Below are 27,362 nucleotides of genomic sequence, written 5' to 3'. Positions count from 1 at the left end.
TTAAAAAAACCCTGCTGAGGGCACATTCTCAATATGCAGAGAAACAGGATTTCTTCTAAATGGAGACATAAGGAGAAAGTCTGCTCTTAAAGGATAAGCACTGGGACTAAAGTTAACTGAAAACTTCTTGCTTAATAAAACACGAGTTGCTAAAGCTACCAGAAAAACAACTAGTAAACTCACATCCAGGTGGAGCTTCCCTGAAAGGCATTCCTAAAAGGGAACAAGGATCTAAGTCTTTAAAGATGAAGGAAAACACAGTTAAAGCCTGGGTATAAATGTCTGTTGTGGTGAATTCCTATGAAAAGTGTATTCAGGTCTGGAAATGCAAGAAAGTGAAAAGACACTAAGTCAGTCTCAAGCACTTTTTATGACTTCACTATGAACACTGAGTATTGAAGGCCATGCCGTTCAAGTCATGCTAAATGGTTCATCTCTATAGTCCCAGTGCATCCAAAACCCTAACAAGGTGAAAGGGGAATAGGAGAATAAAGTCAGAACCAAAACATCACCTCATTCCATTGGGTTGGCCAGAAAGTTCATTTGTCTTTTTCCATTAGATGGCTCTAGTAGCTTAGTTGTGTTTAACTTCATTCAAAAAATTTTTGTTAAATTGTATTGTGACAGCTGTCATTATCAGTGTGCATTAAAAAAAACATGTCAAAACTGTTGAATTTTCATGTAGCCATTTTAATACTGAAGATGGAAGGAAATAAGTAACATTTCCAGCATACTATGCTTTATTATTTCAAGAGAGGTAAAAATACAACTGAAATGCAAAAAAAAAAAAAAGATTTGTACAGTGTATGAAGAAGGTGCTGTGATTGATGAAATGTGTCAAAAGTGCTTTGCAAAGTTTCAAACTAGAAATTTCTTGCTGGACAATGATCCACAGTTTAAGTTGATGGCAATCAAACCAAGACATTGAGAACAATCAACATTATACCATGTGGGGAATAGCTGATATACTCAAAATATCCAAATCAATAGTTACTAGTGAAAACAAAGTGTGTCCTTTATTTTACGGGGAAAAATGGACTTTTTGGCCTATCCAACAGTATGATCATTTCCAGTTTTTTTCTTAAATTGTTGTTCAAGTACAGCTTTCTGCCTTTTCCCCCTGAACAGAGCCATCTGCCCTCCCTCCCCTAATTCCACCCTCCCTGGGTTTTGTCCATGTGTCTTTTATATTTGTTCCTGAAAATGCTTCCCCCTTCCCCCAATTATACCCTGGCATCTACCCTCTGGTTACTGTCACATTCTTTTTAATTTTGATGTCTCGGGTTATATTTCGCTTCCTTTTTTTAAATTTTGTTGAGTAGGTTCCAGTTCAAGGTGAGATAATATGCTATTTGTCCCTCACTGCCTGGCTTTTTTCACTTAGCACAATGCTCTCCATTTCCATCCATGATGTTGCAAAGGATAGGAGCTACTTTCATTGCTGCGTAGTATTTCATTGTGTAAATGTACCATAGTTTCTTGATCCACTCCTTTACTGATGGGAACTTAGCCTATTTCTAGAACTTGGCTATTGTAAATTGTGTTGCTATTAACATTGGGATGCATAGGTGCCTTTGGATTGGTGTTTCAGGATTCTTAGGGTACTCATAGCAGTGAAACTGCAGGGTCAAAAGGCAGTTCCATTTTTAGTTTTCTGAGGAAATTCCATTGTCTTCCATAGTGGCTGGACCAGTCTGCACTCCCAGCAACAGAGCACTAGGTTCCCTTTTCACCATAACGTCTGCAAACACTTGTCTGTTGCTTTGTTTACGATGGCCATTCTGACCAGTGTGAAATGGTATCCCACTGTGGTTTTAATTTGCATCTCTCTGATGGCTAGTGATGCTGAACATATTTTCTTATGTCTCCTGGCCTACTACTATATGTCCTCCTTGGAGGAGTGTCTGTTCAAGTACTTTGCCCATTTTTTTATTGTACTGTTTGTCTTCCTAGAATAGTATTGTGTGAGTTCTTTGGAGACCAAACCCGTCTGAGATATCACTGGCAAATATGTTTTCCCATACGGTTGGTTCTCTTTTCATTTTAATGCTGTTTTCTTTAGCCGTGCAGAAGCTTTTTGTTCTGATGGAATCCCATTTGTTTACTCTTTCCTTTATGTCCCTTGCTCTAGGGGACATATCAGTGAAAATACTGCTGTGCAGAATATCTAAGATTTTTCGGCCTATGTTCTCCTGAAGGAATTTTATGGTGTCAGGACTTAATTACGTCTTTTACCCACCTTGAATTTATTTTTGTGTATGATGTAAGTTGGTGCTCAAGTTTCATTTTTTTGCATGTAGCTGTCCAGATCTCCCAACACCATTTGTTGAAGAGTCTATTTTTATCCCATGTTATGCTGCTGCCCCCTTTGTCAAATGATTGACCACAGAGATTTGGCCTTATTTCAGGGCTCTCTATCCTGTTCCATTGGCCCATGTGTCTGTTCTTATGCCAATACTAGGCAGTTTAAATTACAATGACCTTGTAACACAGTTTGATATCAGGTATTGTGATCTCTCCTGCTTTGTTCTTCTTTCTCAAAATTGCTGCAGCTATTCAAGGTTGTTTATGATTCCACATAAATCTTTGACATGTTTATTCTATATCTGTGAAATATGTCATTGGTACTTTAATAGTTATTGCATTGAATCTATGAATTGCTTTGCACAGTAGGGACATTTTGATGATGTTAATTCTTCCAATCCATGGACACAGTATATGCTTCCATTTGCTGTGTCTTCCTTAATTTTTTTTCTTTAGAGTTGTGTAATTTAACAAGCATAGGTCTTATACTTTACCTCCTTGGTCAGATTTATTCCTAGGGACATTATTTTTCTTTTTGCTACAACAAATGGGATTTTTTCCTGATTTCTGTTTCTGATATGTCATTGTCAGTGTACAAGAATGCCTTTGATTTCTGGATATTGACTTTGTATCCCACCACATTGACAAATTCAGTTATTAGGTCAGGCAGTTTTTTGGTGGAGTCTATAGGATTTTCCAAGTACACTATTATGTCATTTTCAAACAATGACAGTCTTGTTTCCTCCTTTCCAATTTGGATGCCTTTTATTTTCTCTTCTTGTCTGACTGCTGTGGCTAGGACTTCCAACAGTATGTGAATAGAACTGGTAAGAGTGGATGACTTTGTCTTGTTCCTGATCCTAGTGGGAAAGATTTTACTTTTTTGCCCACTGAGTATGATGTTGGCTGCAGGTCTCTCATATATGGCCTTTATTGTGTTGAGCAATGCTCCCTCTATTCCCACTTCGCTGAGTGTTCTGATCATAAATAGGTGCTGTAACTTATCAAAAAAATTTTTGCATGTATTGATATGGTCATGTGATTTTTCTCTTTGCTTTTGTTTATTTGGGGTGTATTATGTTTATTGATTTGCAAATATTATACCATCCTTAGATCCCTGGGATGAATCCCACTTGATCATGGTGTATGATCTTTTAACATATTGCTGGATGCAGCTTGCCAGTATTTTGTTGATGATTTTAGTGTCTGTGTTCATCAGCGATATTGGCCTGAAGTTTTCTTTCTTTGTTGTGTCTTTATCTTGTTTTGGGATTAGGATGATGCTGGTTTCATAAAAAGAGTTTGGGAGATTTCCGTCTTCTTGGATTTTTTGGAATAATCTATGAAGGATAGGGATTAGCTCTTCTTTAAATGCTTTGAAAAATTCTTCTGTGAAACCATCTGGCCCAGGGCTTTTGTGTGTTGGAGGCTTTGTGATTACTGCTTCAATTTTGTCAGCTGTAGTTGGTCTGTTCAAGCTTTCTGCTTCTTCTTCATTGAGTTTTGGAAGATTACATTTTTCTAGAAATCTGTCCATTTCACCTAGGTTTTCAAATTTCCTGGCATATAGTTCTTCATAGTAATTTCTTACAATCCTTTGTATTTCTGTGGTGTCAGTTGTAATCTCTCCTCTTTCATTTTTGATTGTGCTTATTGGGTCCTCTCTCTTTTTTTCTTGATCATCCTGCTTCAAGGCTTGTTGATTTTGTTTATCTTTTCAAAGAACCAGCTCCTGGATTTATTAGTCCTTAGAATTGTGCTTTTAGTCTCTATGTCATTTAATTCTGCTCTGATCTTGCTTATTTCCTTGCTTCTACTTGCTCTGGGCTGTCTTTGTTGTTGTTCCTCGAGTTCTTGCAGGTGTAGAGTTAGGTTGTTTGTTTGAAATGTTTCTATCTTTTTTAGGTAGGCCTGTATCACTAGGAACTTCCCTCTCAGGAATGCCTTTGCTGTATCCCTTAAGTTATGGATTGTTGTGAGTTCATGTACATTTTTTTTTCCAGAAACCTTATGATTTCCTCATTCATCTCATTCTTGACCCATTCATTCATTAATAGCATGCTATTCAATCTCCATGAGTTTGAGCGTTTGGGGTTTTTTTTTCCTTAAGGCTGGTTTCTAGTTTCAGACCCTTGTGGTTAGAGAAAATGTTTGATATAACTTCAATTTTCTTGAATTTGTTGAGGCGTGTTTTGTGTCATATCATATGGTCTATCTTTAAAAATGTTCCATGTGCATTTGAAAAGAATGTGTATTTTGCTTCTTTGGGATGAAAGGTTATCTATATATATCAGTTAACTCCATTTCATCTAGGACATTGTTCAATGGCACAACATCTTTGTTGACATTTTTGTTTGGAAGATCTATCCATTTTTGACAGTGGGGTGTTAAAATCCCCAACTATAATTGTGTTGCTGTCAATACCTTTCTTGAAGTCCTCCAAGATCTTCTTTATGTTTTTGGGTGCTCCTATGTTGGGTCCATATATATTTACAATGTTTATGTCTTCTTGATGAATTCTTCCCTTGAGTATTATGAAGTGACCTTCTGGGCCTCTTTTTATGGCCCTTTTTTTGAAGTCTATTTTGTCTGATGAGTATTGCTACTGTGGCTTTTTTTACCTGTCCATTTGCTTGGAATATATTATCCAATCCTTCACTTTCATTCTGTGTATGTCTTTTGTTTTGAGGTGGGTCTCTTTTAGGCAGCATATGTGTGGGTCATGATCTTATCCATTCAGGTATTCTATGTCTTTTGATTAGAGCATTTAATCTATTTATGTTAAAGGTTATTATTGATAGGTATTTATTCATTGCCATTTTTGCACTCGTGTTCCTCTCCCTCTCTCCCTCTCTCTTTTTTTCTTTTTTTAAAGCAAACCCTTTAGCATGTCTTGCAGATCTGGTTTAGAGGAGGTATATTCTTTGAGGCTTCTTTTGTCTGGGAAACTCCTTCTTTCACCTTCCATTTTAATTGAGAGCCTTGTTGGATGGAGTAGTCTCGGTTTCAGGCCCTTGTTTTCATTACTTGGAATATTTCTTGGCATTCTCTTCTGGCTGGGAATGTTTCCATTGAGAAGTCAGCTGCTAGTGTTATAAGGGCTCCCTCGTATGTTACTTCCGCTTTCTCTCTTGCTGCCTTTAAGATCCTCTCTTTGTCTTGGAATTTCGCCATTTTAATTTTGATATGTCTTTTAGTGGGCCTCTTTGAGTTCCTCCTGATTGGGGCTCTTTCTGTTTTCTGGATTTATGTAACTTTTTCTCTTATCAAATTAGGGAAATGTTCCATTATTACTTTTTCAAACAGGTTTTCTATCCCTTGCTCTTCTTCTTCTCCTTCTGGTATCCCTATTATTTAGTTTTATGTTGTTTTGAAATTCCCCTAACACCTCTTCATTCTTTGAGAGACTCTTTTCCTTTTCTTGCTCTTTTTGGGTGTTTTTTTTCTACCTTGTCCTTCAGCTTGCTGATTCGATCCTGTGCTTCATCCAGCCTGCTTCTAATTCCTTCCACTGTGTTCTTCAATTCAGAAATTGTGTTCTTCATTTCTTCCTGGTTTTTGTTTATAGTTTCTATTTCCTTTTCCATACTGTTGTAGTTCTCACTCAATTCCTTGTAGTTGTCTGTGAGTTCCTCAAGCACCTTTATAATCATCAATTCGAATTGCATATTTGATAGTTTGATTATCTCCATTCCATTTAGCTGTTTTAGTGGGGAGTCCTTTTGATCGCATGTTCTTTTTTTGTCTACCCATTTAGGTGACTCTTTTTGTGTGTTTCTGCACTTCCTGATGTTTCACCTTGCTAGCTGTCTTTGTAGAGTGAACTTCTATGGTAGAGATTCTATGGGGTTCAGTGGTGTGTTCTCTTTGATCTCCTTGTCTGGATGCTTTAGGTTTGACCTTTTTTCTGTTTGTGTGGGCTCTCTTTATGTATTTGGGTTTTTACCTTTTGGCATTTCCTTTGTTGGTGAGTTCTCTCCTCTAGCAGGTATACTGATGTTCACAGCTCCCACCTAATTTTGTATGTGATCAGTGGTACGAGGTAGGCAAAATGGATTAAGACAGAGGGAGAGTATTTTATAGGATTTAAAGTACCAACAAGTAAAGGAAAGATAGGAGATCCTTTGGATAAGTATAGCATTAAGTGTGTGTGTTATTTCACCCAACTAGCCACTTTTTATGGAAGGTGAAAGAGAGAGAAGACTCTTGTTAGAGGGGAGGTAGACTGTGAGCTGAATCCAGAAAACAGAGCACTTGTGCATGGTTAGATAATGAGATATAGTGAGAGTAAAGGATAGAAAGTAGGCATAGTGTGCAAGAGAACAGAGTTAACCACAACCATAATAAAGCTCAGGAATAAAGTGAAGTGGGTTAAGATCAGTGGGGGTTGCTGTGCAGTATGTACAATTGTATGGAACAACAATTATTTATAATAACACTGGAACAACAATAATATGACAAGAAATATATGATTTAGATAACCAGAATAAAAAGTATATGATCAAGAGTAGTATGTTACTGAACACGAGTGAAGTGAAAGAAGGAAAATTAAAATACAATACAGAGAGAATAAGGAAAACCAGTCAAACAATGCAATTAAACAGAGAAATAAAATGAAGAAAACTAAACATAAGAAAGAGAAATAAGAAAAACACTAATAAAATAAAAGTGGTAAAAATAATATACACATAAAGAATAAAATGCCAGCTGTATGGGACAGGAAAGTGACATTTGTCTCAGTTTCTCAGTTTTGGGGGTTAGCTTTGTGCTCCCCCTTTGGATCTGTCTCTAGACCTCTCATAACTCCATGTCTTATTGTTTCACTTGGGCATTTCCATAGTATTGAATCCTACAGATAACTTGGACCCTACAGTTAATATTTCAACACATTCCTATGCCCTGGGACACGTTTAATTAGCAAATGAGAGTATACTACAAACATAAATAATGCTCATTATGCTTTTTATAATAGCAGTTAAATATTAACACTGAGTGTTTACCATGCCAAGTACTGCACTCATCATATTAACTCCTTGTCTCTCACTGTGACTTATTTTTGGCAATGTGGACACAGGTTGAAGAAGAGAGAAATTCTGCTTATGCCAATTAGTAAATGCTGTAGTCTGGATCCAAAGCCATATCTGTCTGACTTAAAAGCACTGCTGTGAACCATTACAGACTAGACACTAGAAAACAGCCCTTCTCTAATCCCACAGCAGTGACTGGACACATGGGCAGAGCAAGACAAAGAAGTCAGAGCAAAGGTCCCAGGAGAATGGCTAATGGAAACACTGTATGAGCACTGTATATGAATTAATTCATTTAATCTCTATGACACAAAATTAAGTAGGTATACATTTGAAAAATACATATGAATGTAAGTAAGATTAAGGATTGGTATTGGTATGGTGGGATAAATTGAGGCATTAAAATATGAGATTTCTAGTTTTATATTCTTCCCAGTTTCACCACTTACATGAAATAGTATATTAACAAGAAGAACAACACAAAAAGTTAAGGACATAAACTTAGCATAAATAACAGTTCTGTAAACTAATCAGCTAAGAGGACTGCCCTTTATTCTGTCCTGATGGCAACAGGTTTCATGTATTCCAAGTGTTGTTTAAGAGAAAGGAATAAAGACAGAATAAAAAGTTTCTGTGACAATTCTATGAAAACATTTTTTGTATCATTTTCTTTATGCAGGAGTTGGCACAGGGGCTCAATTATGCGGAAAACTAATAAGCATATTTCTCAGGTACTTTCTTTTGAAAACCACTCCATTTGGATCTTTATTTACGCCATCTGTTTTCTTCCTCATAGGGGCTGCTCTTACTTTATTTAGGATACAAAAACATATTCCAGGAAAGAAGATTTTAGAAAATCAATTTTAAGATTGCACCCTAGCCATAAACCACTATCCCCTTCAGGAATTACTTTGTCACATTTCATCTAAATTGCTAATACTACAAATATATCCTACCATATTCCTCCCACACACCTACAAAGATATTCCTTTTCTAAAAGCATAAGCACTCCAATTTATAGATTTAAAATTATAAATTAAGTTACACATTAATAAAAAGCCAACAGTACAAATATGGGATTAAGTGTGCTATATTCAGAATTCATGAGAATCTGGGAGTCTTTATTTCAGTGAAGAGTCGAGGGATTTTGATTGTTAACTATCAAAACCAGGAAAGCAATAGTCTAAGCAGAAACTCAGACTTCAAAATCCTAATTTGAAAGCTACAAACTATCATATTAAAGACACTTTCAGAATTAAACTACAGACAAGCAGATAAGGTCCCAAAGCATTACCAATGCCAGAAATAGCACCAAAGAGATCTTTGTGCAGGTTGTTATCCAGTGTGTTTCCAGACTTCTGTGGTGTCACCAATGGATTGACAGCTGGCAAAATAAGTGATTCCTCCTTCACAGTCTGCCAAAGGAGTGAAAAAAAAAAAGAAACAATCAAAGATGATTTAAAAAAAGGCATCAACTGATCTTGGAAGTGTGAGGGCAAGTGTTAGAACAAGACAGAACAGCCTGATGAGTTAAATGTGCCTAAGTGGGAGAAGCAGCCACAGGATATGAGAGGGAGGAAGCTGGCAGGTGAATCAGAGGAAGAGTAAGGAGAAGGCAGCACAGATATTTAAAGTGGGGATAGGGTAGGCAGAGAAATCTTGGCCATAAAGTCATTTCCTTGTCCAGAAGATCAGGCACCTCTTCTTTCCAGAGCTCTGATGTCCAACATTGCTTTAAATTATTATTATTATTATTATTATTATTATTATTGCCTTCAGAAAAAGCCTCATGTGTTCTTTCTAACTGGAACACTAGTTTTTCTCTCACATCAGAAACCCTCCTACTGAGCAACAGTAATTTACAAGAGCAGCAGTAAAAAATCTCTGCAAATTTGGAGCTTCATACAGAACTCCCAATCAGTGAAGAAACCATGTTAGGTTTGAAGTGATGTCACAAAAGAGATTTAACTTGGTGTAAACCAAGGAAAGAACTTTGTTATTTTTTCTCAGGACTGAAGCAGTACAGAGAGGTATGCCTTGAATTACTTGTTCTGATTACAAAAGGTTTAGAGAATGCACATGTGAAACACAGTGTTGTATAGGGTGAGATTAGTGTGGGGAAGTTCATTTAAGAACAGTAAAAGTTTATGCCCTTTGGAACTAAAAAAGCATGCTATAAATATGGCTCATCTCAGTGTATTACTATTTAGACATATTCAGAGATGGAGAGTAAAAAAAATGGAATAATGCATCTCTGTTTCAGGACAGGGACAGAAAGATCAAAAGAAACTCCCCAAATGTACACCAGATGACGAAGTGGCAAGATTAACAGCTGAGTTGGTTCATGGATCCAAAATGAAAGGGAAAAGGAAATTGCGGAGCTGGTAACATCTGTCCAAATTAATGGCAAGTGGTTCCTAATTTAAAAGTTTTGAGATAATTTCTGGGATCATCCTCTAGTCAACTTAATTTCCAAAACATTTTTAAATGACTGCATGAAGATAATACAAATTAAGGTGGTCAGTTCTTGAAGGTGGGGCCTATGTCACTCACCTTGGCTCTCTGACTGACATCCACCTTGATTTTCTACTTTTATAGAGAGAGACTTTAGCTCAAAGTGGTGGTTTTTCCAAGACTGTGTTGTATATTACAACCAGAACTGGGGCTAAAGATTTGTACACTACATAAAGAAGATCCTGATGTTTTACAAGATATCAGGGCATTAGAAAAGCATGATTTTATAATGATTTTTAACAAGAGTTGAAGGTTTACTGATTGACCTCATCTTAGCCAAAAATAGTTTACTAGTACTGTGCAATGTTATTGTTTTAGTAGTGAAAGACACACACACACACACACACACACACACACACACACACAGAGGGAGAGGGAGAGAGGGAGAATAGGTATGTACTGTGTTGAATAGTGTCCCCACCCCCCCACCCATTTCACATCCATCCAGAACCTCAGAATGTGATCTTTGGAAATAGGGTCTTTGCAGATATAATTAAGATGTAAGGTGAGATGAGGTCACCCTGGATCCTAAATCCAATCAATTACTGGTATCTTTATAAGAAAAGGAGAGTACAACAGACACCAGAGACACAGACACATAGGGAGAGAAGGTCATATGAAGACAAAGGCGAAGATCAGAATGATGCAGCCACAAGCCGAAGAATGTGAGGATTTTAGGCAACCACCAGAAGCTAGGAGAGAGGCAGGGAACAGACCCAGACCCTCCAGAAGTTACCAACCCTGTTGACACTTTCATTTTGGACGTACAACCTCCTGCCTATGAGAGAACAACTTCCTGTTGTTTTGGCCACCTAGTTTGTGGTACTTTGTTAGGACAGCCCCAGGAAACAAATACAGGCTGTATATATGTGAATATGCTTACGTACACTGCCAGAGTTCACAGGGAAGGGTGATACATCTCTCACATTGATCCGCTGGACATTTTCAATCAGCAGACCAAACAGAGGCAGGTAGAGAGTGGCGATCCTTGCTTGATGGCTCTGAAACAAAGGCACACATTGTAAGTTTATCTCAGGCTCTGAGAATTTAATGACAGATTGAGCCAGTACCAGTCATCTCCTGTATTCAGATATTTCCTATAAAAACTGCTATTAGATTTTATTGTATAAACAAAGAAAAGTCTTAGTGCTGTTACCACTAAATTTCTAATTGTTAGTTTCTTTATATTACTTGAAATAAAGGACATTTATCAGACCCTATTTATTTGCATTGGGGACCACTCACTCTTGAAGCATATCTGTCATCAAAAGAATGTTTTATCAGCAGATTCTTGAGCATGCTGATGGCAATCAGTCGGACCTCCCTGAACTCCTGGAGGGCGGTTCCCACCTCCCTCAGTAATAGTCCTACCAAGAAGTGGTTTCTGCAGAACTCATCTGTTAATGAGTAGTCAAGCTGGAGATCTGAAATGAGAATAAAAACTGCTTTAGCTAAAGAGAATGTACCACTCTTTGAATAAAATAAAAACCAAACCCACCCCTGGGTGTATCAACAGATGATAAGACTTGGTTTCCAACCGGAAAAGTGTGACTATCTAAAATAGCTCTACTTTATATATGAAACTCTTAATGAAAATAAAATTTCAATACAAATAATTGCAGTGGATTTTAAAGCATATTACATCATATATAATTAAGTTAGTGAACAGTTTTAGTACCAATTTTTAGAATATAGAACAACATATATCACATTACAAATATAATTTTGCTATTGAAATGAAATTTAGACAGCTGTTCATACTAATTGACAGTATTATAGAGAGAAGTAGTCTATGATTAACAAACATGTAATAAAAGAAAGAATAAAAATACATGGTCTATTGAAATGTTCTTTACTAAATGAGTTCATTACCTGCTCATTTAATGGTCAGATAAGCCCATTAAAAACAATATGTTTAAAATTAATAAGTTAGCATATAGCCTTCATTATCACTGAATAAAAAAACTGAATGTAGATTTTTAAAAAATATAATCTTAATACTTCTGTACCTCTAAAAGCAAATAAAAAACTAACATAAACTAAAATGAAAATGGACAAAACACCAACCCAAATTAGGAAATCATCATCAAACTAACTGGCAAAATTAAAACTCTTCTGGAAAAGAGATGCAAGTAAATGTAAAATCTACTTAGAGAAGGCAAATAAAAACAAACATCACTCTGAAGCTGAAATGCATCTTTTCAATAAGCTGTAACAAAGATTTTAATTCTATTTTTAAAATTTTTAATTTTTTTGGTGGTTGTGCGATTTCAAAACAATTTATTACTTATTTTTTAAAATATATTTTATTTATTATGCTATTACATTTGTCCCATTTTTCCTCTCCCCTTTATTCACCTCCGCCCTGCACTCCACCTCCCACCAGCATTCTCCCCCTTTAGTTCATGTCCATGGGTCATACATATAAGTTCTATGGCTTCTCCATTTCCTATAGTATTCTTTTTTTTTTAAGATTTTATTAATTTATCTTAAGAGAGGAAGGGAAGGAGAGAAGGAGAGAAACATCAATGTATGGTTGCCTCTCATGAGTCCCCTCCTGGGAACCAGCCTGCAACCCAGGCATGTGCCCTGACTGGGAATCAAACCACGATCATGTTGTTCGCAGGCCTGAGCTCAATCCACTGAGCTACACCAGCCAGGGCTCCTATAGTATTCTTAACCTCCCCTTTAACCTATACTATTTTGTACCTACCAATTACGCTTTTTATTCTCTGTACCCCTTCCCCCATTCTGCCCCCTCCCTGGCCCCACTGATAACCCTCCATGTGATCTCCATTTCTGTGATTCTGTTCCTGTTCTAGTTGTTTGCTTAGTTGGCTTATCTTTTTGTGTTGTTTTTTTTTTAAGTTCAGTTGTTGACACTTGTGAGTTTGTTGTGGTTTTGCTGCTCATATATTTTATCATCTTCTTTTTCTTAGATAAGTCCCTTTAACATTTTATATAATAAGGGCTTGGTGATGATCAACTCCTTTAACTTGACCTTATCTGGGAAGCACTTTATCTGCCCTCCCATTCTAAATGATAGCTTTGTTGGATACAGCAATCTTGGATGTAGGTCCTTGCCTTTCATGACTTCAAATACTTCTTTCCAGCCCCTTCTTGCCTGTGAGGTTTCTTTTGAGAAATCAGCTGATAGTCTTATGGGAACTCCTTTGTAGGTAACTGTCTTGTTTTCTCTTGCTGCTTTTAAGATTCCCTCCTTATCTTTAATCTTGGGTAGCTTAATGATGATGCTCCTTGGGTCCAAAGTGGGTCCAACTTCTTTGGGACTCTCTGAGCTTCCTGGACTTCCTGGAAGTTTATTTCCTTTCCATCACCAGATGGGGGAAGTTCTCCCTTATTTTTTCAAATAAGTTTTCAATTTCTTACTCTTCCTGTTCTCCTTCTGACACTCTTGTGATTTGGATCTTGGAACATTTCAAGTTGTCCCAGAGGTTCCTAAGCCTCTCCTCATTGTTTGAAGAATTCTTGTCATTCTTCTGGTTGAATGTTTATTTCTTCCTTCTATTCCAAATTATTGATTTGACTCTCGGTTTCCTTCCCTTCACTGTTGGTTCCCTGAAATATTTTTCTTCATACCCTTCACCTTTTCTTCTATTTTGTGAAAATACTGAACCATTTCTGTGAGCATCCTGATTATCAGTGTTTTGAAGTGTGCATCTGATAGGTTGGCTTTCTCTTCATCACTTAGTTGTATTTTTGGAGCTTTGATCTATGCTTTCATTTGGGCCATATTTCTTTGTCTCAGCACAACTGTTATGTAGTAAGGAGTGGAGCCTTAGTGGAGCAAGGCTGGAGCAAGGTGGAGCAAACCAAGTCCCTGGTTGTGGCACTGTATGTGTGGGAGGGGTCTGCAAGGGAACAATGCCACTTGCTGGGTTCTCAGCTGGCTTTCAGTCACTTTCCCCACTACCCACAAGCAAATTGGGCCATTCTGGTGCTGATTCCAGGTGGGTGGGTGGGTTTGTGTACGTTCTAGGACCCTGTGGGTATCTCCTGTGAGGCTAGGTGTTTCTCCCATTGCCACAATCCTCACAGGTTTTTACAGCCAGAGGTTTTGAGGCTCTTTTCCAGCGCTGGAACCTTGGGTTGCATGGTCTGTCTCACTCCCCAGTTGTTCCTCTCAGTTTATCCACAGGCAAATGTGGGACTACCAAGTCTACCAGCTGCCACCCTGCCGTGCGTCCTCTCTGCCTGGCTGCCTGTCTCCACCTCCTACAGGTCTGAATGAATGTTTCTTATTTAACTTCTAGTTTGTTGGACTTCCATACAGTTCAAATTTCTGGCAGTTCTGGTTATTTTTTGTTTTTAAATTTGTTGTTGTCCTTGTTTTGGTTGAGAAATGAGGCAAAGTGTATCTACCTACTTCTCCATCTTGGCCAGAAGTCCAAGGATTTTAATTCTTATACTGAATCCATTATTAGAGGAAAATCTATAGGCCCCTCATTTGACTTTAATCTCCTATTAGTACTCCTAAACTTATCCAAAATACTGACTCGAGTCTCACGAAACTGTTACCATCAGTATTTATTTATTTATTTATTTATTAAAGATTTTATTTATTTATCTTTAGAGGGGAAGGGAAGGAGAGAAGGAGAGAAGTATCAATGTATGGTTGCCTCTCATGAGTCCCCCGCTGGGAACTGGCCTGCAACCCAGGCATGTGCCCTGACTGGGAATCGAACCGAGATCGTGTGGTTCGCAGGCCTGAGCTCAATCCACTGAGCTACGCCAGCCAGGGCTCTATTTAGCTAATTATTGATGGGAAAGGAGGAGCAAAGGTACTTGGATATTGAGGTTAATAAAATGGGGAACATAAACCTGCTTACTTATCCACAAAGCTACAACTTTATACCCAAGGGGATTATAGTATTGCTCTCCCAAGGAGATCAACACTCTTCCCTCTCCCCCTCTGGAAATGGAATGTTAAGGGGTGCAGGGGGAGGTGCTTGACCATAGAAGCCTGTCAGTCTAACTGGGGGACGTAGACCTATCCAAAGTCTGCTAGACCCTGGGAAATTGGTCATTTGGTAAAAAGCACCAGGTTAGTCCCAAGCCCAAACTAATATAATTCCAGGGAGACAAAGAAGCACCTGCTATCCCTCTCTCTCTGTCTTTCTGTCTCTTTCTCTGTTACTTGTGACTCGCACTCACCTCATGTACTTGCATGTCCTTTCTCCACAGCCATGTGGCCTTGGTAGCCACAAGGCCCATGGCCGTGTAGGCTCCACACACAGGCTCCAGGAGAGAGCCTGAATTCCACAGCAAAGCAACAGAGAGCAGTTAGAAACACATGCTAAGCTAGCTGGATGCTGGACTGGACTGTACACTGATATGGAGCAGAAACTCTGGGCACTGGCTTTCATCCTGGCCCTGCTGAAGATAAGACTGGAACTTTTCATGGCAAGATGGATAGAGATGGGACACTGGAAGCCAGGAGGGGAAACCCTGCTAATTTTGCATCATTGGCAAAGCTTACCACAGAGCCACATTCTCCTACAGTCTCAAGAAATTCTTTTCTACGTGATACCACAAGAACTCATTTTCCACTAATAACAAAACCCTTTAGTAGCAGCAAGGGAAAGATTATTTCCAGAATAATAGTGTCTACTCTTTACATTAAGCCCAGTTTACTCTAACAACAGTTCACAGGTTGACTTCAGATAAACCACTTAGAAGGAAACTGTTGATAGGTTTAACTGTGTGTGTGTGCATGTGCAAATGTCGGGGATGGGTGGCAAGGGACAGTGAAAGGGAGGAAGAAAAAAATGATTAAAAGTACTCATTATTATCAATGTAAGGTAAATTATCACTAAGTGACTCACACCCATCTGTCTGGGGCAGTCCCTCTTATTACCAAATACCTAGCATTCTACTAAGAGTTTGTATCAGTCTCCAGGGCACCTGAAGGATTTCTACTTCACTCAATAAACAATTGGGCCTTACTGGGTCAGAGCAGAAGGTGGGCATGAGCATACGTTCACTGCTCAACAACTAGGTATAAAGAGGTATCCTCAGTACCCTGACATGTAAAAGGAAAAGACAGTCACAGTTAACAAGTACAGGGGACCTGGTAAGACTGTGAGGTGAGGGTGTGACAAGGTTTTAAGTGTAGGGTGGAGAGCAATTAATTTCAGTTGGGGTACTGGGAGAGGGTGAGGAGGAAACCTGGCAGGGACCACATAGGAGGCACTGAGTGTTTGGCTGGGGAGGAAGATGAGGACAACCCTAGGAAGGTTTGAGGTTGAGGTGTGGTCACGGGTAGCCATGTCATGTTTGAGGAGCTGGGAGTAGCAAGTATTTCTGAAATGGGGATAGTGGGGAGTGAGACCAGATAGCTGGGCCAGGGTTGAATCAGGGAATGCTGAGTAACTGGCTATTACCTTGACCCAGAATGTTTTCCCCCATGAGTGTTCATGGCTCAATCCCTCACTTTCTTCAGATTACCAATTTCTGGTCACTCTATCTCAAGCATCACCTTATATCAAATCCCCTTTCCTTGTTTCGTTTTTCTGTCCTTAGCAATTATCACTCTCTAACATTCTATAGATTTCCCTTAGGTAAAACAGCCAAGGATTATTGCCCTTGTGTGGATGAAAAAGGGGATTCTATAGAAAGTAACCCCACAGGTGATCTGATCATAAATTCCTAATAGGGCAGGTCATTGTGGGTAATGATTCCCAATGCCTATAAAATTTTTAAAAGATTTTATTTACTTATATATTTTTAGAGAGAGAGGAAGGGAGAGAGAGAGAGGGAGAGAAATATCAATGTATGGCTGCCTCTCACACGCCCAATACTGGCCACCTGGCCACAACCCAGGCAAGTGCCCTGACTGGGAATCGAACTGGGAAGCCTTTGCTTCAGTCCAGAGTTCAATCCATTGAGCCACACCAGCCAGAGCCTTTTAACTTTTTTTAGTAAAAGATTTTTCTTTGCCTTAAGCAAGATCTACCCATTGTTTTTGTGCAGCTAGGTTACATTCCTTCGAAGGTTACATTCCTTTGAAATAAGGGTAACTATCCTTAAGAAAGCATATGTTCTTGTTAATTATCCTGTAATCTCATCTCTACCTTGCTTTCTTCCACCTTCATGTAACCATAAAGGAAGCTGCTGACTGACATTCTAAGAAGTGTTTGAGATCTTTTCCCACAATTGTTATCAGCTTGGCTCAAATAAAATCTTACAAAAATTCTCAACAGGATTAGACATCGTTATGTGGACACTTGTCCATGACTGTATCCTGAGGCTAAACGTAGTTGGTACTGGGTAAATATTTGTTGAATGCATAAATACCCATTCCAGGATACAGTCCCTCTTCTATTCCCTAAAAATCAGTCTGAGTCTGTTTTGGGGGAAATATAATTATGTCTCTGAATGAAGGCCTTTGTAAGGCCTTTGAAGGCCTTTGAACTTCAGAGTCAGTTGATTTGGGTAATATTAATAGTTTGGTGGCATCCTTGCACTTTCTCTCTCCTTTAGCTAAAACAATTCTGAGCACATACAAGGCACTAAAACCAGTAAAGATCACTTGACAGATCCAGCATCCTACTTTGACTGACTTAGTAAAGATAAAGAAATCACTATGAGCTGAACTTAAAAGGATACAGAAGAGTTAATAAAGACTCAACATGCAAACATAAAAAGCATGTGAAAAGCCAAGTTGCTACTGATTTAGGCTACTGACACCATTATGGACAAGGGCTATGAAAATGGTGGAACAATACATTTTTAGAGTAAGGCAGGGATTTTGTTTGCTTTACTTCTAAAGAAATATCCTAGAGAACCCATGAGCAAAAAGCAAGATGCCTCCCTGAGATGTTACCACAATCTCTTAGCTATAAAAAGAACACATTCTCTGGTTTATCATGAATTTAAAAACTGACCAAAGTATATGGGAAATGCCTAGCTAAATAGCATACAAAAGCATTTCAGCAATCACTTGCATTCTTTTTCTTTTAAAGGAAGAAAATGCAAGAAAGCAAGCATCATATCCCATACCCACCTATAGGAGTTTCATTTAACTCCACAGTTGGTGAAAGAAAAGCTAATTCAGGCCCTGGCTGGTGTAGCTCAGTGGAGTGAGCGCGGGCCTGTGAACCACACAATCGCAGTTCGATTCCCAGTCAGGGCACATGCCTGGGTTGCAGGCCAGTTCCCATCAGGGGACTCACAAGAAGCAACCATATATTGATATTTCTTTCCTTCTCTCCTTCCTTTCCTCTCTAAAAATAAATAAATAAAATCTTTAAAAAAAAAACAACCTGAGACCATGTTATTAATTAAAAAAAAAGAAAAGCTAATTCATGAGAAAAAAGAAAAAGTGAAACAAATAAAAATAAACCACAGTAAGTAAAATGGATTTCTATTGTTTCAATGAAGAAGAGTCACACTAATATGATCTGTAGTCTGGTAAGTTTGCTGAGAAGTAGGTTCCCATAGAGCATTTTATCAATACTTTTAACATGAAAATTTAACTAGAAAAAAATTAACCCATCCATGAAAAAAACAAAAAAAATGTCATGTTGGAATCAATTCTCTCATCTTATTAAAAGTAAATGACTCTCTGAGTGAAAAGACTAAGTATGTATACCTAAATGTAAGATTACCTTGGTATCGTTGAATCCTGCCTTTTCCAAATGGCATTGGTAAATTCAATGGAATATAATGTTCATGATTGCACACCACATGGAGAAATTCAAACTTGTATTCAAAGAGGGTCTGCAGGGAAAAAAATGTTTAGTCCTAAGTTAAATACCTCACTGGATATTTTATATAGCATCCTAAAAATGTATAAGAAACAACACACCCAGTCTTTAGCTTCTGACCTTTTCAGAACTGCATGCTCTGGGGAGAGCTGCCAGCAGATTGTCCTTGGGCTCAACTAGCAAGACCAGGCCTTTCCTGGGTCTCCAGCCTCTTGCCCAGCCCACCTCTTTTGGACTTGCCAACCTCTACAAACTCGGTCCTCAGAAGACTACTTGGAATAGTGTGCAGCTGGCACCTTTTGGTAACCTTCAATAGGCCAATTTTCTTTATTTCTTGAAAACATACATGGCATTACACAGAAATACTTTCAACTGAGGTTTTAAAAATGGCTGTGGCAAGGTAGTGGACCGCGTGGGCAGGGCTGCCTGAACAGGAAACAGACTCACAACTGACTGTGGACTACTGCAGTTGCTGAGGTGGAAGAAACTCCCGGTCTCACATGAGAGTTAACTGGAAAGGGGAGCCAGAGACAAGTGGGTGAGCTGCAGTGTTCCCTCTCTGGCCCCTCCCCCACAGGCAGTGCTGCAGTGTAGCAAGAAGAGTTGCCCTGCCTTGGGTAATACCTAAGGCCCCGCCCCCTTACAACATAATGAGTGTGCCAAGACAAAGAAATATGGTACAAATGAAAGAACAGAGTAAAGTTTCGGAAAGAGAGCTAAGTGATTAGGAGGTAGCCAATCTATCTGATAGAGAATTTAAAGCCCTGGTAATCAAAATGCTCACAGAACTGATTGAGCTTGGTCGAAAAATGAGAAAACAAATGAAAGAATCCCAAAATGAAATAAAGCAAAATATTCAGGGAACCAACAGAGACAGGAAGGAAACCAGGACTCAAAGCAATGGTCTGGAACAAAAGAAAGAAATAAACATCCAACCAGAACAGAATGAAGAAACAAGAACCCAAAACATGAAGACATGCTGCAGAGTCTCTGGGACAACCCAAAATATTCCAATATCCAAATTATAGGGGTACCAGAGGGAGATGAGGAAGAGTAAGAAATGAAAAATGTATTTGAAAAAATAATGAAGGAAAACTTCCCTAATCTGGAGAAGGAAACAGACTTCCAGGAAGTCCAGGAAGCCCAGAGAGTCCCAAAAACATTGGACCCAAAGAGGAACACACAAAGGCACATCATCATTAAGTTACCCTAGATAAAAGATAAAGAGAATATCCTAAAAGCAGCAAGAGGAAAGGAGAGAATTACCTACAAAAAAGTGCCCATTAGACTATCAACTGATTTTTCAAAAGAAACCTTTCAGGCAAGAAGGGACTGGAAATAATTATTTAAAGTAATGAAAGGCAAGGATCTACATCCAACATGACTTTATCCAGCAAAGCTACCATTTAGAATGGAAGGGCAGATGAAGTGCTTCCCAGATAAGGTCAAGTTCAAGGAGTTCATCATCACCAAGCCCTTATTACATAAAGTATTAAAGGGACTTATCTAAGAAAAAGAAGATGATAAAATATATGAGCAGCAAAATGACAACAAACTCACAACCATCAACAAATGAACCTAAAAGAAAAGACAAACAGTGAAAACAAAAACTAAGCAACCAACTACAACAGGAAGAGTCAGAGAAATGGATATCACATGGAGAGATTTCAGTGGGGAGAGGGAAGGGAGAAATAGCGGGGGAAAGGTACAGGGAAGAAGAAGCATAACTGGTAGGCATGACATAATTGGGGAGAGGTAAAAAATGCTATGAGAAACAGAAAACTCAAAGAACTTATCTGTACTACCCATGGACATGAACTAAGGGTGGGAATGTTGCAGTGTGGGGCCAGTGGAAACAAAGGGGCAGAAATCGAGAAGAAAAAAAAGAAATGCATGCTCTGTGGTATTTTAGATTTTAGAATGGCTGCAAGGATTTGTTTGAAAATTGAGAACACATTTCATTCAACAATATTCACTGACTTTCAGAGCATTTATTATTTATGCTCCTCCTACATCAATAAAGGACTTCAGGCAGCTTATAATTATAGACACAGACTGAATACAATAAAAAAATGAGTAACAGGAAGGGCACAGTTAGTTCTATTACCTTGCTAAATAAACTATGACTCCGAACACATATACTTTTAGTTCTGCAGTTGGGAAATCATTTCAGGTGTTTATGAGAAAATCAAATGAATGTTTCTCTTACATCTGAGATTCCAGCTTACCTAACATCTCACATATTAATGCAAGTAAGTACTAGTTAGTATCTTCAAAAAAGGGGAATGAGTAGTACCTCTGAGAATGAAAGAAAACTCTGCTGTGAACAAAGAGAAATGGGCAGCTTGCTGGTAGTGTCTCAGTGAGAAAAAAGAGACCAGAGTGTAACACACACACACTACCTTCGGATCTCCAGGAGCAAAGCAGCTGATGTAGTTGTTGATCTGCTTAAAGACGAAGCCCCGGTCCATGAAGGTGAAACATCTCTGTGGACAACCACAACCCACAGAAGTAAGTATTTAGGCCCAAACTTTTAGAAAATTGGGTCTAATCAGTCTTTACTGTTAATCAGTTTATCCTGTAGCATACAAACATGTCATTGACATTGAGCAACTAACTATAAACTACTATATACTACTCTGCTAGAAAGGACACTTCAGTCACTTAAAAGGCAGCACTTGCTGGTCTGGAGATTCCCCACCTTGATGAAGACAGCAAGGCTATGATTTGCATTCTTAGATGCCTCTGGGTTATCTCGAAATTTCTGAGTGATGTGTGGCATCAGCATATTCACAACAGTTTCCACCGCATGATGATAGGATGCAGGGAATCTCTGGTTTCTCAATACCTAAAAAAGAATTGAGAGGCAACATTCATTACTTTTTTAAGTTACAACCTTTGGGGGGAAAATATCTCATCTCTGAATTCATTTTAAAAACTCAACATTCTAACCGTATTTATCTGAAATCAGAAAAGATAAATGAATTCCTTCTCTCAAAGTACAGTACAAGTAATCTAATACTTAAATGAGTGCTGTGGATTAGACCTGAGATTTCAAACTTCAGCATGATAAAGATCACCCTGGAGACGTTTATAAAAATGTGGAGATGTGCCTGTAGTAACAGACAATGACCAGGAGCTGCATTTTTACTGAGTATGTTTGGTGATTCTAGTGCCTGTGCCTCTCAAAGATCTCTTTAGAAAACACTGCCTTAGGTTTAAGCTTCAAGTATGCAAACTGAAAACATACAGATTGGAGATTCTACATTATCAGTTGAAACTCCTTAGAGCAGTTCTCTTCAAATTAACTTTATATAGTAATTTTTTTCTCAACAGGAATACTTAACTAAGAAATTACACTCAGGCCATTCAAAAATTAGCTGGGTCCCACTTACTGTACATCTCTTAACAGGTCAGGAACTGCATGAGATATCTTTATGTACTTTTTCATTGAATTATTGTAAGATATCTTATGAGTTTAACCTTCATTTCACTGAGGGTCAGACAGGTTAAGCAAATGTGTGCTCAGCCACATCACTATTAACGAATAAAGATTTAAATCCAGATTTACCATCAGTTCAAAGCCCCTGCTATTTCTGTTCTGGGATGCCTGTTGCCCCTCCCTGCCTATAATAAATAGAACTATTTAATGAGGCCTTAAATGTAACAGAGTTTGATTAAAATGCTCCAGGCATTTATCCACTCATGCATGTGATTCTAACAGCCACAACAGGGAGGTATTTTCATTTCCATTTTACAGACAAGGAAACAAGCTTAGGGAGATGCGGTAACCAAGTACTAACTGACCATTAATATCCCTACTTTCCTTCTCCTTTTTAGCTGTGGAATGCTCAGGTTTTATAGAAGCTCACAGCTGTCCAGCTAAAGACTATATTTCACAGTTTAATTTGTTGCTAGATAAAAACCATATGACTGAGTTCTGGCCAATGGGTCATGAAAGGAAGAGACACATGTCTTTTCCAGCCATTCCTATAAAAAAAATGGCTTGCTTTCTAAATTCTCTTCTTTACCACTGCCTGGAATGGGTGGTGGTAGTGAGCCAGTTTCTTAATCATGTGGATAAAGAAAATACCTGGGCTGGATAATTGGATAGGAGGAGCCCAAGTCCCTGAATTCCCTTGGGGGACAAGTTCCCCTACTCTCTGAGCTGCCTACTGGCTCATTAATTTCCAAAAGTGAGACATGAACCTTCCATTTTATTTAAGGCACTACAATTTTGGCTTGCTTTGGAGAAGCCAAACCAGTATCCCAATACAAAACAAACAGTATTTGGTAAAATGAGAACTGGAACCCAGTTATTTCTGACAGGAAAGCATGTTTTATGTTTATGCATTAAATACCAGAATTTATTTTAAAATTTAGAAATACTAGCTTTATAATAATCTTAGTTATCAAAACAGTAACAAGAAAATCTTTGTAAATTTATATAAACTCAGGAATTGAGTGAAGTAAGGACCAAGTGATAAAAATTTCAAGTTCACCTACTTTCAAAAACAATGCAGTAAAATCTGAAATTACAAAAATATTTTTTCAATACATGCAATAAATAACTCAATACTCAGGTAAGGCCAACTCTAACTACCAGACTGACAGCCAGCTGCCCAAGATTGCTATTGCTGAAAAACAAGTCTCCCAAGAAATGCTTGTGGCCTTTAGCCTTCACCATGAGGCTGAGGCAATGACTGCTAAAACCACTAAAAGTGGATGGGGAACCCTATAATGAATGGAAGGGGTGGAACACCACATAAATCTATTGGTCCAGCGACTTTCAAACTTTTTCATGCATAAGCTAATTATGAAAGTTCTGTGGCACACAAAAAAATATGTGTTTTTGATGATCTGACAAAAAATAGGTATAATTCTGATTCACTCACAATGGAAGGTTATTGTTGTATTGGCTCATGTCATTTCTTAAACAGTCTAAGGAAAAGAGATCAGTGCCCCTGACTAATAGTCAGATATTGTACATTTTATTTTTCCTTTTTAAAAATATATTTTATTGATTACACTATTACAGTTGTCCCAATTTTTCCTCCCCTTTGTTCCCCTCCATGCTGTACCCCTCCTCCCACCAGCATTCCTCCTACTTAGGTCATGTTCATGGGTTATACATCTAAATTATTTGGCTTCTCCATTTCCTATACTATTAACCTCCCCGTCTATTTTGTACCTACTAATTATGCTTCTTATCCCCTGTACCCCTTCTTCCATTCTGCCCCCTCCTGCTCCCCACTGATAACCCTCCATGTGATCTCCTTTTATTTGGTTCTATTTCTGTTCTAGTTGTTTGCTTAGTTTGTTTTTGTTTTAGGTGTAGGTGTTAATAACTGCGAGTTTGCTGACATTTTACTGTTCATATTTTTTGTCTTCTTTCTCTTAGATAAGTCTCTTTAACATTTCTTGGTGATGGCTTGGCGATGATGAGCTCCTTGAATTTGCTCTTACCTGGGAAGCACTTTATCTGCCCTTCCATTCTAAATGAAAGCTTTGCTGGATAGAGCAATCTTGGATGTAGGTCCTCACCTTTCCTGACTTGGAATACTTCTTGCCAGCCTCTTCTTGCCTGTAAGATTTCTTTGAGAAATCAGCTGATAGTCTTATGGGAACTTCTTTGTAGACAACTGTCCTTTTTCTTGCTGCTTTTAAGATTCTCTCCTTATCTTTAATCTCGAGTAATGTAATTATAATGGGCCTTGGTGTGTGCTTCCTTGGGTCTGCCTTCTCTGGGACTCTCTTGAGCTTCCTGGATGTCCATTTCCTTGACCAAATCAGGGAAGTACCCCTTCATTATTTTTTTCAAGTTTTCAATTTCTTGCTCTTCCTCTTGTCCATCTGGTACCCCTATGATTCGGATGTTGGAATATTAAAAGTTGTTCTGGAGGTTCCTAAGCCTTTCCTCATTGTTTTTGAATTCTTGTTTCTTCCTTCTGTTCTGGTTAAATGTTTTTTTCCTTCCTTCTGCTCTAGATTGTTGATTTGAGTCCCAGTTCCTTCCTTTCACTGATTCCCTGTATATTTTTCTTTATTTCACTTTGCATAGCCTTCACTGTTTCCTTTAATTTGTGACCGTACTTAACCATTTCTATGAGCATTCTGATTACGAATAATTTGAACTCTGCATCTGATAGATTGGCTATGTCCTCATTACTTAGTTCTATTTTTGGAGCTTTGATCTGTTCTTTCATTTGGGCCATATTTCTTTGTCTCAGCACAACTATTATGTGGTAAGGAGTGGAGCCTTAGGTATTCACCAAGGCAGGGATAACCACGTCCCTGGTTGTGGCACTGTATGTGTGGGAGGGGTCCACAAAGGAACAATGTCACTTGCTGGGTTCTCAGCTGGCTTTCAGTCACTTTCCCCACTACCCACAGGCAAATTGGGCCCTTCTGGTGCTGGTTCTTGGGTGGGTGGGCTTGTGGATGTTCTAGGACCCCATGGGTCTCTCCAGTGAACATTCATGTGAGGCTGGGAGTGTCTCCCACTGCCACAGCCCCTACTGGTTTTCACAGCCACAGGTTTTGAGGCGTATTTCCCCACACGGGAACCCTGGGTTTCTTGGTCCATCTTATTCCCCAGTTGTTCCTCCTGTCTTATCTACACACAAATATGGGACCACCTGGGCTGGCTTGTCAGCCGCCGCTTTGCCGTGTGTCCTCTCTACCCCTGTTGTCCTTCTCCATCCCTACTACCAGTCTGAATAAATGGTTCTTCTGTAACTCCTTGGTTGTAGGACTTACATACAGTGCGGTCTTCTGGCAGTTCTGGTTATTTTCTTTTCATTTTATTATTTGTTTAACTTTAATTGTTGTTCAAGTGCAGTTTTCTGCCTTTTACTCCCAACCCAGGCCACCCCCCACCACTCCCCAACTCCCTCCCATTTCCACCCCCCCCCCCCATTTTTGCCCATGTGTCCTTTATACTTGTTCCTGCAAACATTTCCCCTTTTACCCTGAAATTCCCTCCTCCTCCCCTCTGGTCACTGTCAGTCTGTTCTCTATTTCAGTGTCTTTGGTTATATTTTGCTTGCTTGTTTGTTTTGTTGATTAGGTTCCTGTTAAAGGTGAGATCATATGGTATTTGTCTTTCACTGCCTGGCTTATTTTACTTAGCATAATGCTTTCCAGTTGTATCCATGCTGTTGCAAAAACAAAGGGTAGGAGCTCCTTCTTTCTTTCTGCTACATGGAATTCCATTGTGTAAACGAACCATGGTTTTTTGATCCATTCATTTACCGATGGGCACCTAGGTTGCTTCCAACTCCTGGCTATTGTAAATTGTGCTGCTATGAACATTGGGGTGCATAGGTTCTTTTGGATTGGTGTTTCAGGGTTCTTAGGATATAATCCTAGCAGTGGAATTGCTGAGTCAAAAGGCAGATCCATTTTTAGTTTTCTGAGAAAATTCCATTCTGTTTTCCATAGTGGTTGTACTAGTCTGCAATCCCACCAACAGTGCACTAGGGTTCCTTTTTCTCCAGAACCTCTCCAACACTTGTTTGTTGCTTTGTTTATGATGGCCACTCTGACTGGTGTTTTGTTGTCCTTCTTTTGGTTATGTGAAGAGGCAATGTGTATCTACCTATGCCTCCATCTTGGCTAGAAGCCCTGGAGTGATATTTTACATTTCAAAGATTCCTGCGACACACTGGTTGAAAATCACTGTATTAGTCCATATTATCATAACAAAAAGTAAGACAACCAGACACTGTATGCCTCCTGATGTGATGCAGTAGTGCTGGATACAAAGCATCCTTTACAAAACACAAATCAAACCTGCATGGACTTGAGCATCTAGATATTGGTACAAGTTTATAGGAAAGACAGGGGACATAGAACCATATCTGAGAAAAGTGTGAAGTTATGACTAGTCAAATCTAGAATGTGGGAAATTCTAAAAGGCAAATGGCCCACTTTCTTCAACAAATACACTGCATTAAAAAAATTCCAAACAAATGGAAAGGGGACTGTTTGAGAATTTGAGAAACTTTGAGAACACATCAACAAAAGGCAATGTATAGACTATGTTAGATCCTAATTCTAACAAGCCAATAGTAAAATGACATTTTTGAGACACCTTGGGGAAAAATGGAACACAGATTTGGTGTTAGATGATAATAAAGAAATATTGCTAATTTTGGTGAGTGCGACAGTAGTAGTAGGTACTTATCTTTATTTTAAAGGCTTTATCTATTAAAGATGACACATTAAAGTGCTTACCAATGAAATAAAATATCTCAGAGTTGCTTTTAAGAACTCTAGTAAAAAAAGTGTAAAGGTGGATATATAAAGTAAGAATGGCAACATGCTGGTTCACTGTTGATGTTGGGTAAGGACAATAGAACATCCGTTAAACTATTCCCTTTCCTTTTATTTTTATTGAAAAACTTCTGTAATAGCCATGGCTGGTGTGGCTCAGTGGGATAAATGGTGCCCTGTGAAAAGAAAGGTCACCAGTTTGATTCCTGGTCAGGACACATTTCTGGGTTGCGGGCTAGGTCCTCTATTGAGGTATGCAAGAGGCAGTCAACTGATGTTTCTCAGTCATTCGATGTTTCTCTCACACATCAATATTTCTCTCCCTCTCTTTCTCCCCTCCCCCTAAAAAACACATAAAATCTTCAAAAAATTTCAAAAATTCTGTAATAAAAAGTTTTAAATAAAAAAAAGAAAATATGGTAGAGAATGGTAGATAACTAACACACAAAACAGCAATGCTGTTCAGTGATTAGGAAATGACAACTCAGTGTCTTTGAAGACTGAAATGAAG

The 27,362-nt window shown here is 38.6% G+C and overlaps 1 protein-coding gene across 22 annotated transcripts in view; it reads right to left on the bottom strand.

The window, feature by feature from the left end:
- DOCK9 (dedicator of cytokinesis 9) overlaps positions 1-27,362 on the bottom strand; it is a 354,977-nt gene that overhangs the window by 83,638 nt on the left and 243,977 nt on the right. For 14 of the 22 annotated variants that reach the window (XM_037065821.1, XM_037065829.1, XM_037065832.1 and 11 more), the window contains exons 28-33: positions 21,276-21,422; positions 20,977-21,060; positions 18,476-18,587; positions 11,091-11,269; positions 10,733-10,846; positions 8,626-8,746 (exon numbers count right to left, since the gene is read on the bottom strand). In XM_037065821.1, coding sequence (XP_036921716.1) covers positions 8,626-8,746; positions 10,733-10,846; positions 11,091-11,269; positions 18,476-18,587; positions 20,977-21,060; positions 21,276-21,422 — 757 coding nt within the window. Of the gene's footprint in view, positions 1-8,625; positions 8,747-10,732; positions 10,847-11,090; positions 11,270-17,871; positions 17,914-18,475; positions 18,588-20,976; positions 21,061-21,275; positions 21,423-27,362 lie in introns of all 22 variants that reach the window. The other 8 variants (XM_037065816.1, XM_037065828.1, XM_037065813.1 and 5 more) reach the window with 1 other exon arrangement.

Source organism: Sturnira hondurensis, unplaced genomic scaffold, assembly GCF_014824575.4.
Source record: "Sturnira hondurensis isolate 20B ecotype Veracruz unplaced genomic scaffold, ASM1482457v3 Scaffold0016184, whole genome shotgun sequence".
Taxonomy (NCBI): domain Eukaryota; kingdom Metazoa; phylum Chordata; class Mammalia; order Chiroptera; family Phyllostomidae; genus Sturnira; species Sturnira hondurensis.
Note: the sequence above shows the minus strand (reverse complement) of the source record. Positions and strands in the feature narration are given on the sequence as shown.